The sequence below is a fragment of the Falco cherrug genome, chromosome 9 (assembly GCF_023634085.1).
Source record: "Falco cherrug isolate bFalChe1 chromosome 9, bFalChe1.pri, whole genome shotgun sequence".
NCBI lineage: Eukaryota > Metazoa > Chordata > Aves > Falconiformes > Falconidae > Falco > Falco cherrug.
The window spans coordinates 31,433,409-31,447,060 of NC_073705.1; the positions used below are offsets into that span (position 1 = coordinate 31,433,409).

At 37.0% G+C, this 13,652-nt stretch overlaps 1 protein-coding gene across 3 annotated transcripts in view; it reads left to right on the top strand.

Annotated features, from left to right (window-relative positions):
- The window catches only part of PLCE1 (phospholipase C epsilon 1), a 163,928-nt gene that overhangs the window by 92,781 nt on the left and 57,495 nt on the right, over positions 1 to 13,652 (top strand). For all 3 annotated transcript variants that reach the window (XM_055720516.1, XM_055720515.1, XM_055720517.1), the window contains exon 4: positions 9,161 to 9,477. In XM_055720516.1, coding sequence (XP_055576491.1) covers positions 9,161 to 9,477 — 317 coding nt within the window. The remainder of the gene's footprint in view (positions 1 to 9,160; positions 9,478 to 13,652) is intronic.

A 13,652-nucleotide genomic window follows, 5' to 3' on the forward strand; every position in this document is an offset into this window, starting at 1 on the left:
GTGTTTGTGGCAATTGTTACAAGTTGTGCAGCCAAGAAGCAAACTACAGCAGATCAGTAACTACTTGCAGGGATTGCCGATTCCACATCAGACCAGTGCCCTCAAGCTAAAAAGTAACACCTGAGGGCTGAGGCTCTGAAACATTGAAAATGTCTGTTGTTGCAGTTTTGCAGTTAAGTGAAAAATCAAGATCATGAGTCTCTGCTTTAATGGTACCTAACTTTGTATACGTTATTTTTAACATCCTTGTTTTCCATAGGTATATATGTATCCTCAAATTGCATTTTTGTTCACCTTTTCTCTATTCTCACTGATCTATAACAGAGTTGTTTTATTCTTGAAACTGAAAAATTACTTAATTTGTACTTCATGTAAGTGGGAAAAAATCAAAGTAAGTTTAACTTTGTTCCATCTTGATCAAAACAGTCAAATATTGGAACGTGATCTGAGATTCTTGTGCTCTGTTTAACCACTGGGTATTTCTCCATTGCTGAGTTAACTTAGTTGTATATGTTTTAATGAAATTTTGTTCTGTCAGTGTGCAGAAACTCCTGCTTTGATTTTGGACGTGCTTTGTATCAGTTTTTGTGGGTGAGGTTAAAACTTGGGGTCTGCTTTAACTCAGGCAGTAACTGGTTCATTTTGCAGTGAGAACTGTACATTCTTTTTCTAGAACACTCCTTTCTTCCAAAGTCAACTCATAAATCTTCCCTTTTGAACATTTCTTTCTTATGGGCTGGATTTTATCTCATAATTTATATATACATTTATTTAGCATTTGAACTTAGCATTCCATGTGCTAAGCTGTATTTATATTCAGTATTTTAAAAGGTCTTGAATGCAGATGCTGCATCAAGAGTCCTGCTGGTGTGTTGCTTGAGTCAACATTCTGATAGACTGTACTGTGACAGCGGTTAGGGGAAAGATTTGTGAAATGTATGTGTAAGTGGAATATTTCTGAAAACATCTCCAGGAGATTGGCAGAGGAAGGGATTCATTAGATGGGATTAGATTAGCAGAAAGTAATGAAAAAGCTGAAAACAGTTCAACAGCAAGCGTGGCGGTGTCATATTAACCTCTTTACAGCCTTTCCACATATCTGTTACACTGTGATATCAAGGTGTAGACTTACAAGTCAGCCTTTGCTTCCCTGAATTCCTTCACCCAGCCTTCATGATGATAGTTGCCTCTGAAGCAATGAAATCTTGAGTCTGCTCTTGCACAGCACGGGCTGCAACTTGCCACAGCAAGACAGATGGCATGTTGGTATCAAATAGCTTTTGAAATCTAATTTTTGTCCAGCTGATGGGACGCTCACTGTCTTACCTACCAAATTTATAATTAAACCTTGTTCTGGCAGGTGTTCTGAAATCAAGATATAGTTTCATGAACTATAGCAATAGGTGAAGGTCCCCTAAACTAGCAGGGCTCAGGTGGCCTATTGCCAAACATGTAAACTGGAAGCAATAAGGCTGCTTTCTGACTAAATATGTAGATGGTGTATCTCTTCTGACTTTCGGCAATACACGCTGCTGATTCATCTCCCCTTAATGTCTATGAACGTGTCTGTGTTCAGCCAAATCTTGCATAGCACTGAGTGCTCTTTGTAGCTGAGATATCCATTTGCTACTGTGGTAGCGTAGGGGTAATTTGTTAGGCGCTACCTTCAACGCCTATTATTTCAGGTGCAGAAGAAATGTTTGCTGTCTGGGATTAACCCACAGTATCACAGTGACTCTTACAAGATAATCTGGAGGCACTGCTCGTCATCCCGCGTCTGCATGAGGATGCAGTCTCAGCTCTTTGCTAGTTCCATGAAATCAGTGTTAAATGGGATAAATTATGTTCTGAGGTCTGCTACTGTTTTGGTAGAGTCGAAATTACTGTTTCTGCTATTTTTCCGATGAGTATACAGCCAGAAGCAAACCCAACAGATCCATTTATTATGGACAAGTCTGTGATGGTTTCTATCAGCTGTTGCCAGTACCAGCCAAATTGCACACAGAGCAGGAAATGGTTGGTTAAATGTGTTGACAGTATATGGTAATTCAGGGACAAGCAGCCAAGTTCTTCTTTTGTATGCTGCAAAATATTTCCGTGAATGACTCAGACTGGTGGAGTAATAAAAGCCCGGGGATGGTCTGCCGGTAATCTGAGCAGAAGTGTGGATGTAATTATGCAGGGCAGCATGTAGCTGTGCACTAGGGATGATAGAGGCAGGCATGGCAGTCTCAGGTGTGGTGAAATCATGGTGATGCTTTAAATTCCTTCCATATATTATGTCAGTGCTCATATATCTGGTTTACAAACAGGTTCTTCTGAATCCAACCAGAGTTTAAATAGGTTTTCAAGTTCATACTTATGGGTAGGAAGTTCTGAAAAATGTAAGGATTGGTATGTAATGTAAGTACTTCAAGTTGATCTTCTTTAATTCAGCTTTAAAATCGGAGTGAAAGTTTCTCTGTGCATAATTTTACCCTGTGAGAGTGTTTGTCCACAGCTTGGGGGAGAGGGAGAATCTTTCCCATGCCTATACATCTCAGCTGTCCTGATAAGTGTGTAATTTGTTTAGTCAACTTAAATTTGTTTCACGTCAGAAATTATATAGGCCTGTTGAATCTCTAACTATACAGTACTTTCTGTTTTTTGCTGGGATTTGATTTGACTGATGCTATAATTGCAAAAGATAGGAAGAGGATACAGTTTGGAGTCTGGTTTTCAAATCGGAACCCTTTGCAATTTCCTAAAGTAAGAAGTAACTTTAAGAGCAAGTAGTTTTGTTGCAAGTACTCTGTATCTTTCTGTTTGCTGAATTCCATTATGCTGGTCAGTTCATGAGCCAGGATTTTGTGGCATATAATTGTAATTTCATTCAATTACACCTCAATATGATTGCTGCCTTTTTTTTAAAAAAAAAACAAAACAAACCACTAACCTCTCCAGTGCTTTCATAACTCTATTCAACAATAAAATCTCAGCCTCCATAGAAATATGTGTGTTACAGTTTCAGTGATCTATTTCCAGCAAAATTCTGCTCTACAGGTTATTTCTACCTTTTTTCCTTTTTCACCTGGCCCTTTGCAATGACTTGCAAGATCACCTTCTCCAATGTCTTGCTATTACCATGATCAAATTAAACTCAAAACAGGTATTCTCAAACTAGCTGTGAAGTTTGCTGTTCCTATTCCAAACCTCAAAAAGATTTTGTGCCCCTGGAGTGTGTCTGTAATATCACTTGGTCTAATAAATTATTTTCCATACACACCCTGGCTAAATCTTGTCTTCAAGATATCATCTGGGAAACCTCTTTTGCTTGGGGTATTATCTTCTCCTTACTGATACTCAGGTCATACTGAACACCAGTTTTATTTAGTGCAAGTACCTTGTAGCTCCAGAGCTCCTCTGCTAATAATTTATGATGCCTGCTGATAGGCAGTTTTGAGAAGCAGCTCTCATATTGCTAGATTTATGGATGTGGAGAGGGAGCATGTGCATCTTCCAGTTCTTTGATTACTTGACTCTCAAGTAAATTTGAAGAAGAAATGGGATGTATTAATTTCAGTGGTTTTTACAGTAAAATTAAACTTGAACTTGATCCTGTTCTGTGGCAAGCTTCCCACTGAGTTTAGTATCAGGCCCTTTGATACTGGAGTTGTTTGCAGTCAAAATTGGTAATAGTGGATTCATGTTCATTAAAAGAGAACGAGAGATATGTTTTTAATTATACAGAAGAGGAACAGGAAATTAACAAAAGATTGTTGGTTTGGTTATTAAGTTACTGAGATATGTCACATCCAAGGGACATACGCTATCCTAGTTATGCTGGTCTGTGTCTGAAGCTGGTGTTCAATTAAACTGTGATATATTACATATGTGTCTTCTGTTTAGGGGAGTTTTTAAATGTATTTTTCCTCTTTTTTTAACCAGAACACTTCTGTATTACATATATTGACAGTTGTTTACCTGTGGCTCTCTTGTTTTTTTTTTTCCCATGATCTACTTTTATTTTCTTAGAGTAAACATAATCCATATGTTCTCTTAAAGCATACAGTCTCTATGATGTCTGTAGTGTGGCTTGTTAAAAAGGTTTCTATTATAATCCATTTGTTTTATTATCTTTTAATACCAGGTGAGAAAAATACTCCTCTGAGATATTTGTGTAATCTTGGTCACAGTAGTATAACTTCATGGAAGCAAAGTCTGTTACCTTAAAAGCAACCGAGTAATAAGATGTTATAATAGGCTGAAAAATTAATTTTATTCTTACAGCTGTTCAAACCTGTTTTCTGCTTTAGAACACAGTTTGTCATAATCACAGGGTCTTCCACCAGTAGTCTTCTAGAGAGTGAGTGCTTTTTTAGTGATTGTAATTTTCACTTCACTGCTTTCAAGTTGCTGGTTTTTGGATGTAGAGAGAATGCTTCTTTCCCGCAAAGTAAGTGCAGAAAGAAAAGCAACCTAGAAATAAAACTAAGAAGCAAATCTGATTATCTCATTTGTCAATTTATCAAACTTTGTTGAAAGTCAGTTTTCTTCTTTTTGGCAGGTTTACTTTTCTGAGATTGTGTTTGTTTAAAAAATACAGTGGCTTTTCCTTGGGTGTACTGCCATACATGTAGCACATTCCTACAAGTATCAAATGTAAGAGTAGTTGTGTTTGAGTTGGGATGAAAGTAGTTCTGTACCACTGTCCTTACTTGGTCACAATTCACATGGAAAATGATGTGATTTTATCAAAGTACAAATTGCATGGTTGGCAACTAATTTTGCACAGGATTAGCATATTTGACATTGGTGCGATTACAGTCAGGGCTGTATTTATTTTCTTTCTGTCTTTGTATGAATTCCACTTACTTTGCTGAAACCCAATATTGAATTTCTGCTTAGAGAAAATGGGTGGCAGCAGCCCAACATTTATATATATCATATTGTGTATTAATTATCTGTGTGCATGATGAAATAAAATTTAATAAATAAGCACCTTGAAATTTTACTTCTACAGCAAATATGGTAAACGTACAGATAATTTTGCTTTTATTGTTACGATGTATCACATGTCACAACTAAGAACATACAAATGTGGAAAAAGTCTATGAATGATTTCAGATAATTAACACTAGCCTTCTAGCAGTATCTTTTCATAGTTTTATTTAGAAAAGTCTTATTTGCTTTTTTCTTTAAAGTGAACTCCCTGTTTTTCATATTGTACTGAATCGACCTCTGGCTTATATAGCAAATATGAACAATATGGTTCAATAGAGGAAAACACCAGGAAAACAGTTTTTAAAGACTGTCTTGAAACTTTTTGGTGTACACACACAAAAATGTACAGATAGTTTTACATACTTGCATACTTGAAATTTTTCAATATAGCTTTGTACAGCCTATACATATACAAGATGTACCAAAATTCCAAGTTTATAGTAATAAAGGTTGAGTTAAGTTGAAGTTAATCTGTTGATAGAAGAATATACTAAACCTTACAGAAAAAAAAATACTAGTTCTTGAGACAGTGTTTTTTAGAGTTTATGATGAGCCTAGGCTGAATAGTATCCTGAAGAAAGCATTCTGTGTTTTTCTCCCGTTCTTAAACAGATTATGCTTTTGTTAGAGGAGATAAGACCTTTTTGTTGCCATGTGTATCAGCAATGATTAAGTCAACCCATGAGTCCTTTTATAAAGCTAGGCAGAGGTTATCTTGTTTTGATTAATAAAAGCAGTGCTTGCTATTTAAAAGGTTATGTGCTTCAGTTGTTTATCAGAAGGATAAGCAAAGCTATCAATTCCAGTTTTAGACACTTGCAAACGAATAGTCAGGGTCCTCGTTTTCTTCTACTAACTTTAGCATTAACTGGATGTGGTAGAGCACAAAGAATAATATGGTTCACTGCAGCAGCACCCAATTTTAGTGAGGACTGTATCCTGCCTTAACCATAACAGAATTCACTGTGATTTTGGCCTGAAAGCAGTTCCCTTCTGCAAGTTAATCTAAGGACCTGGTCTTTCTTTGAAGCACAGAAAGATAGGATCTATTTCCTGAAGAACATAAAATGACAATACAAAGCTAGAGGACTTTGAGGATGAGAGTGGTTAGGGAGTTTTATAGCAGAAACAGAGAGGTGTAGATCAGTTACTGGTGTGAAAAATGATAAAAGTCTTAGATATGAAAAAGAGACAAAATATAGTCCAAGAAAAAGACTAGCTTGGTACAGGCAAATAAAAAGAAAGTAAAAGGAGTAGATTTTTGTGCAGAGTGTAAATCATGGAGGATGGTGAAGCTGAGAATGAGGATCCTGGATTTTCTGTGATAAAACACAGAAGAGAAAAAAACTGGAATGAGGAAAGATAACAAATAAGAATCTGGAGAGGTGAAATATGTCAACAACCAAGCCTTGCAAAGATGTGAATTATGGATAAAAGAAATATTTATAGGTGTAGAAATAGTCAACAGAAATAAGTTATATTTCCATTTCTTCAGTATTTATATCCACACTTTAGCTATGAGCTGTGACTTTCATAATTCTGTTTGGTCTGTGCACCTCTCCTTTGATATCAGCTGCACTCTTGCTGCAGCAGCTTTTTCCATGTGCTCTTGCATTAAAGAGGCAGTGCTTGTTTAGTTCCTAGTCTGAAATTCAGTTTTTTGAATCGGGGAGAGTTTGATTTATTTTCTGTCATCTTCAAAATCCAGCAACACCAGTGGCTGATCTTGTTTAGCCTGTGACTTGAATCATCTTGGCTTAGCTTCCACAAAAAAGATTTTCTTTTTGAAAGCTTTTTTCTGTTAGAATGAAGCTGGCTTGTGAAGCCTGCATTATGGGTGACGATGGTTTCATTAACAGTACTTTCATTAAAGGCTTTCAAAATCCCTGCATTAGCTTTCTGCTGGACTTGATCAATGGGCAGTCAGTCTAGTGAAATAACATTGAAATGAGATATTCCTAGTAGTTTCTGGCAGTCCGGACATACACTGTGGAGGCACTTTCTTACCTCTGGTCACTGGAGTAGTTTGAGCCTTGTTCTTAGATGTGGGAGGCTGTAATCAATGGAGCCTGAATTTTACTTAAGCAGTGTGGTATGCAAAAGATCGTGATCAGTGCTCTAGCCTGTTGTAAATTCACTGTCAATCTTTGCCAGTTTTTGAGGTCTTTGAGCAAAGCTGGAGTTCTGAGACAATGTGGAATATAGATCTGTTGGAAGTATGAATGTGGGTGAATTACTGAGAATGCACCCCTAAATCTCATCAGCAAGCAGTGCATTGGGGAACAGCCCATCTTCACTTGTGTGTGATCTCTCTTCCATCAGTCGCTACTGGACTGGGCATGCTCCTTGTAGAGTTACTCCTTCCTTTCCTACTGTATTGATACATACAAGGTTTTTATAACTGTAGTTACCAAATGCTGTACATGGAAAGCACTGTGCCGATTTACAGTCCATGCAATAGTACATGAACATTATATTTTGCATTGTTTTTACTTTGCTGTAAGCTTATGTTCTGTTGCGAAGTCAAGGACAGTGCAATTGAGCTTTAAGAGCTTTTTCTTGTGAAGCCTTTCAGAGTTGTTCCACACAGACTGAAGCAGAAAACAACCGGGGTCTCATGTAGAATCAAAGCAAGCGAGACTGAAAGGAAACGCAGAAGCTCATTGCACTTCACCTGCAGCCCAAAACAGGATCAACATGTCAACATTTGTTTGTAACTGTCTTTTTTCCTGTGATCTTTCTTGCAGGAGTTTCAGTGACAGAGATTTCTTGATAACTGCAGATATTGTACAGCAATACTTCACTAGCCTTAGTTATACCATTCCTCACTATGTAACCAGAATATTGGTTGCTGAAGATTAAGTCCATTACTTTTTTTTCCTCACTAGTAACAATTAGAAACTATTACTTTTTGGCTCTTTCAGAAGCCTTTTATGTGTTTAAAAATTTCTCAACGGGTTCTGTTAGCCCAAAGGCTTTATTTTAGGACTGCAGTAACTTATCTTTTGACTTTTAGTAGAAAAGGCAATTTTATGTCCTTTTAATTTCCCATTGATTGATACTAGAGTTTGCATGAAATGAATGTAGCAAGGGAAACCTAATGTAGCATATTTTGTTTATTGTAAGAGAATGAATTGTAATCTGTCATTATGACCTTGGGTTTTTTTAGAGAACAGAAAGAATGTTTGCTCCCTCTATGAAATGAGAGTTTATTGATACTTAAAAAGTTGAAGTAAAAGATAGATCTGGAATGTACCTCCATTATGTATGCAAAAAAATGTCTGAAGATATTTTGTGAACAATGTAAAAAAAAAAAATATTCCTCTTCCTGGGAAAGAAGAGTACAGAACCCACTACTATGACTGTTTATACATTTAAGAAATCCTTGAAAAAGTATTGTTCAGAGAACCCATTTTAAACTTATCTAGTCAGAAGACTCATACTGTTTTGGAATCATTGTGTTGATGTTTCAGGCTTTCCACATGGTCTTACAAAGCTTGGCTTCTTCCTTCTTAGGAAAAGTTTTATTTTTCAAGAAGTATCACTGCTAGGATATTATAAAACTACCATGAATGTTTTGTAATAATGGATAGAACATTCCTGAATATATGCATTTTCCCAGAAGAATGAAAAATGTTTTGTAACTTCAAACATTTAGTTTCATGATGCAGTGAACTCAAATAAATTGCATCTTATAGCATAAGGAATATGAAGAAATAGGCTGACTCACATGGGTTTTATGTGATCATTATACATCACTTCTTGTGGCAGTACAGTCCTGATGCCGCGGTCAAGGCCTCAAACCCCTTTGTACCATGTACTCTAATATTGAGGCAAAACAGAGCCACGTGCTGCCCAGATGATCTTATATTTGGAATTTTGACAAGACTGCAGGTAACGGAAGCAGGTGTTTGGAGAAGTCAGGAAGCAGCTGTGTTTTGGCAAGTAGTTTAACAACCTCAGAAGCCCCAGCTACCTGCTATCTAGCTTATACTAGATACAGAGATATGCAGAAAGACCTGGACTAAAAGAACGTGTTGGGTTGTTTAAATATAGTGTACTGCTGAGTGAATGAACGCTTGAACAGAAGAAAAGGAACAAGTTGTCTTGCTTTTGCACAGCCCGGTCCAAAAGTTAAAGGTGAAACCTAATAATTTTTTGATTTGTTTTGTTTTAGAACGTCAAGCGTGTACATCTATGGCTGGCTCCAGCGTCCTTCCCTCCAATGTGGCTGGTATCAGCAGAGAGCTGATCGAACTGCAGCACCTCATCCAGTTCCCGGAGGAGGTTGCCAGCATTCTGACTGAGCAGGAGCAGGAGCTCTACCGGAAAGTCTTACCCATTGACTACCTCTGCTTTTTAACCAGGGATTTGGGTAATACTGAATGTCAAAGCAAGCTGCCATCCATTAAAGCTTCCATATCTGCTACTATTCTTTCTTCTCCCAATGGTGAACGTAATGCTGTAGACGACCTTGTGACAAGGTTTAATGAGGTAAGACAAAACATTTACATTACTTTTCATAAGGGTTGTCACCTGATTTGTGTGTTAGTTATTTCCTGTATCGCTCAGAGCTTAATTTAGCTGTAATGACAGATTTTGAAAGCGTAAGTTAAGATGACCAGGGGATTTAGCTAAATAACTTCCACTGAACTGAATAGGAGTTATGTGACCAATTTGTTCAGTGAGTTTGGAAAACTGCAGCTTCAGTTTTTCTTGCATGTTATAAAGTAAACAGGAGGAAAAAAATTACAAACTTGTATTTCTTTGTATTTGTACTGACAGTATGGGGTATACTTCCAGTCAGCTTAGTATTTTATTCAGGAGCTGGAGTTTTATTTATTTGTTTCGGGCTTTTGTAGACTAAGCATGATCTTAGGAGTCAGCACAGAAGTATTATAAGCTGGAAGTGTCTGTATTCTGTATAACTACACTATTTAGTTATTTAATCTGCACTATTTATTTATTTAATTACTGTGTGTGTCTTCAGTGTTGTTATACAAAGAAGTGTCATTTGTCATGACATGTTCCCGTAAGCCAAATCGTGTGTTCTTTACTAAGATCTTACTTTATTTTTAGTAAGGTGATCTTCTGATGAATTTGATAGAAAATTGATCAAAGATTGAGAAAACTAAAGAAAATTCAATCCACCCCAAAAACCCAACCCCAAAGTAAACACACACACACACACTGCCCAAATAAAACCTCAGGTTTTAGCTGCAGAAAAATGGAATAATTTCTGTCTTCCTTTTTTGTGTGAACCACATGCAATGTTAGTGGTTTCTACATTCTTAGAAGTGGAATAAAATGAAGATAGTCTTGGCTTAGGCTCTTCTGGTATGTTATCCACTGTGTTCTCATGCTTTAGTAAGAGATGAAAATTGTGCAGGTAACAAAAAGACAGCATAAAATTAAGTAGATAAGGTAGAATGTGTATTAACCTCCAGTGAAATTCCTGCTTGCTGGGCAAGTAAGAATCAGTGTCTGAGTATTTAGCGCGTTTCAAAGTGTTCCTGTTTCTTGCACGTTACTGAGATTTAGGAACTCAAATAGTGTAAACATGTTGGCTTCTCTCACCTGATTATATTATGGGAACATAAATAAAAGTTGCAACTACAATATTCAGTCTTTAGACAGAGCCTAAAGATTGTTTAAATTAGCTGTAGTTAATGTATTTAGGAAAACTTAGCTGCTGACCCACCGAAGGTTCTCCTCCCTGTGGTGTTTCTCATACGGTCATCACTATAGTGAGGGCAGTGGGAAAAAGGTGAAGTGGTCAAGCTCTAGGATGGCCTGGTGATGTGCGAGGCCAGAGCAGTTTGTTAGGACATTCTGCAGTTAGCTGTGCAAATTAGATTGACTGTCCTGTGTTCTGACACCAAGCAGTCACAGGACTGAAGAGCAAGCAGGTGGTGAAAATGAAAGCCATGTCAGAAATGCCTGAGACTATTCTACATCAGTAAGAATTTTAGCATTAGAGTTGCCTTCTGGTGAAATAGTCAACATTATCTTTTAATGTTAAAGGTCTGTGACTTTGTAATTTTTGTAGTTTGGCATTACTTGTTTGGTAGTACCACAGGATAATTTTTCATATAATTTGAATTAATTCCTGAATATCTGGTGCATAGATTATATAATATTTAGTGCAATGGATAATTTTAAGTGTAATCTGGCATACCTTTTTTTAAACATAATGTTATATGTTTAAATGGAATTATTGTGTGTATTTACTCCTTGTTATAAATCACTATCTGCTTTATCTTGCCATGGAGTGTATCAGTTGCCATAGCCAATCACAAGCGTGAACTTTCAAAATGTCTTTGTTTATAAATGGCAAAAAAATTCTTGTGCAAAGAGTCATGCTTTTGTTGGCAAAAGTCAGTGAGCACAGGCTGATTTTTTTTGGCATTGCCTATAGAAATACTGAAGTGTATTTATAATGTGGGAGCCAGAATGACTTTTAGGATGACAATCTTCTGATACATAATGGGAAAAAAAATAATTTCATGCCATTATGCTGTTACATGAACAATTATAGTATATAGAGGATTTTTCATAAAGCAATATGATTTTTAGTAATTTTTCTGACTACGTATTAGTAAGGAACACTTTATAACACGTGTTTAAAATGACACCAATAACTGCTGTTTTCTGACACGAAGGAACTTCTTTATTTAATAGGAAAAATACTGACATTTTCATGGAAGCTTAGATTGCATGGCATTGCTGGAGTATTATAAAATAAATTAACAAAAATAATGAAGATGAAAATATTTTCAAATTATTAAAACAATCTAAAAAGTGAGTTTAAGTGAAAGGTAGGGGGTAAAATTTGTCTTATTGAGATGAATTTTACTGGTATTTACTACTTATATTCCAGTAACTCCCAGAATCCCCATTCATGACTCAGGTTGCAAACTCCCATTGACTGCAGAGTGCAAGATCAAGCTGTAGATACTGGGAAACATCACGTGGTTCCCTTATACTTTAAATGTGTTGGCTGATGCAAAACTGTTGTTTTCTAGATGTGAATGATTTAAATACTGTTACTGGTGAGAAACATAGAGTATGAATATCTTCCAATTGTTTGTTTAAACTGTTCTATTTATTATCGGTTAGTGTTGCTTAATATGAATTACAGTATTTAGACCTCAATGGGAGCTAAAAGGTACAGGAAAAACTCACACAGGAGAAAGCACTTATGGTGAGTGGTCAGCCTGTAATATTGCGTGCACTGTCTAACACTGGATGAAGCCTGTAATGTGCATTTTCTTTTGCTGTATTAGCTGGGTAAGGTGTTTTGACTTTAAGTACTGGAAGTGATTCAGTGATCACATAGTGCTGATGATCCATCAGGAACACTTCCTAAAATTTTTTGTCTGTAGAAAGGCAGGATGACAGTAGCTGGAGCTTTTGCTAACATCAGTGTTTCATTGTATCTGTACCTGGTTTTAACATCTTGGGAGTCTTGCAATATTTCTGAAAATTATTTGGTCTCTTAGTATGACAATGGAAATATATTTTTGTCAGTTTCTCTTGTTCTGAGATCAGTGTTGTAAGCCTGATGAGAGGAGCTGATAAGTGTAAAAAGGAGTAAAAAACCCTCAGAAACCAAGTTAAGAAGCATATAGTGAGAAATCTGCATCACAAATAACAAGCAGGGAGAAAAAAGTGGTTGTGCCTCAGGCCAGAAGGACTTTGCATTGAAGTGAGTGTGCTGGCTGGTTCTTTGGCAAAGGTTGAATGGGGGTTTGGCCAGCTAGTCATTAACCAGTATCTTGGTGTTACCAAGTGGCAATGCAAAAAATAAGTAATGATAGGTGATATAAATCTAATTTCTGGCCCTTGCTTGTTTGTTTTTCCACTCCCCCCCCCCCCCCCCCCCCCCCCAGTAGGAGCTCTATTCCTGCTTTAAGGCAAGGTAACCAACATAAATGTTTAGGAGAGTTCCTTTGTTACTGTCTCTGTGGCAGGTTTTCTACAGCCTCCTCACACCTTGTCTGAAGAGCCACGCATTTTGTTTTTAACGTGCAACAATCTGAACGTAGTTGTCATAATGTCAGTGTCTGCTCAGGGTGTTGGTGGACTGAGTCCTCTATAGAATGGAAGAGGCACAGTTCATTTACCTCTGGGAGCTGCGCTGATTGCTCACCTTGCCCTGTATTGCGTGGCTTTAGAGAGTGCTTTCGCCCTAAAGTCAGAGGTACAGCGAGGAACCGTACTGTAGCTGGAGATACCTTTCTTTGTCACAGGCATTGGTTGAAACTGATAACTGAGTGGCTTTTGTTTCTGAAATACAAAGATCTTCAAAAATAAACAATGAAGATTGGAGAAATAGATTACCTTTATTAATATTCACAAAAGATGGAAATTATAGCACTCTAGATCATCTTCATGTATACATTTTTTCTTTTGACTGTCAACAATATGAGAAAAAACTTGTAGTAGTGTAAATACTGTAGAGACATGAAAGTTGGATAGCGGGGATTAAAGCCACTGTCAAACACTCCACAAACAGTAGCACGAATATGCAACTGGCAAATCCTGTGCTGCCGAGGCTGGGGAACTGCCTTTGTTTAAGAGAGCATGGTTATGGCTTAGCCCATACTTGAGAGCATACTACTCTAGATATTTACCAGAGGGGACCTCGGCATTATGTATTTCCCTGT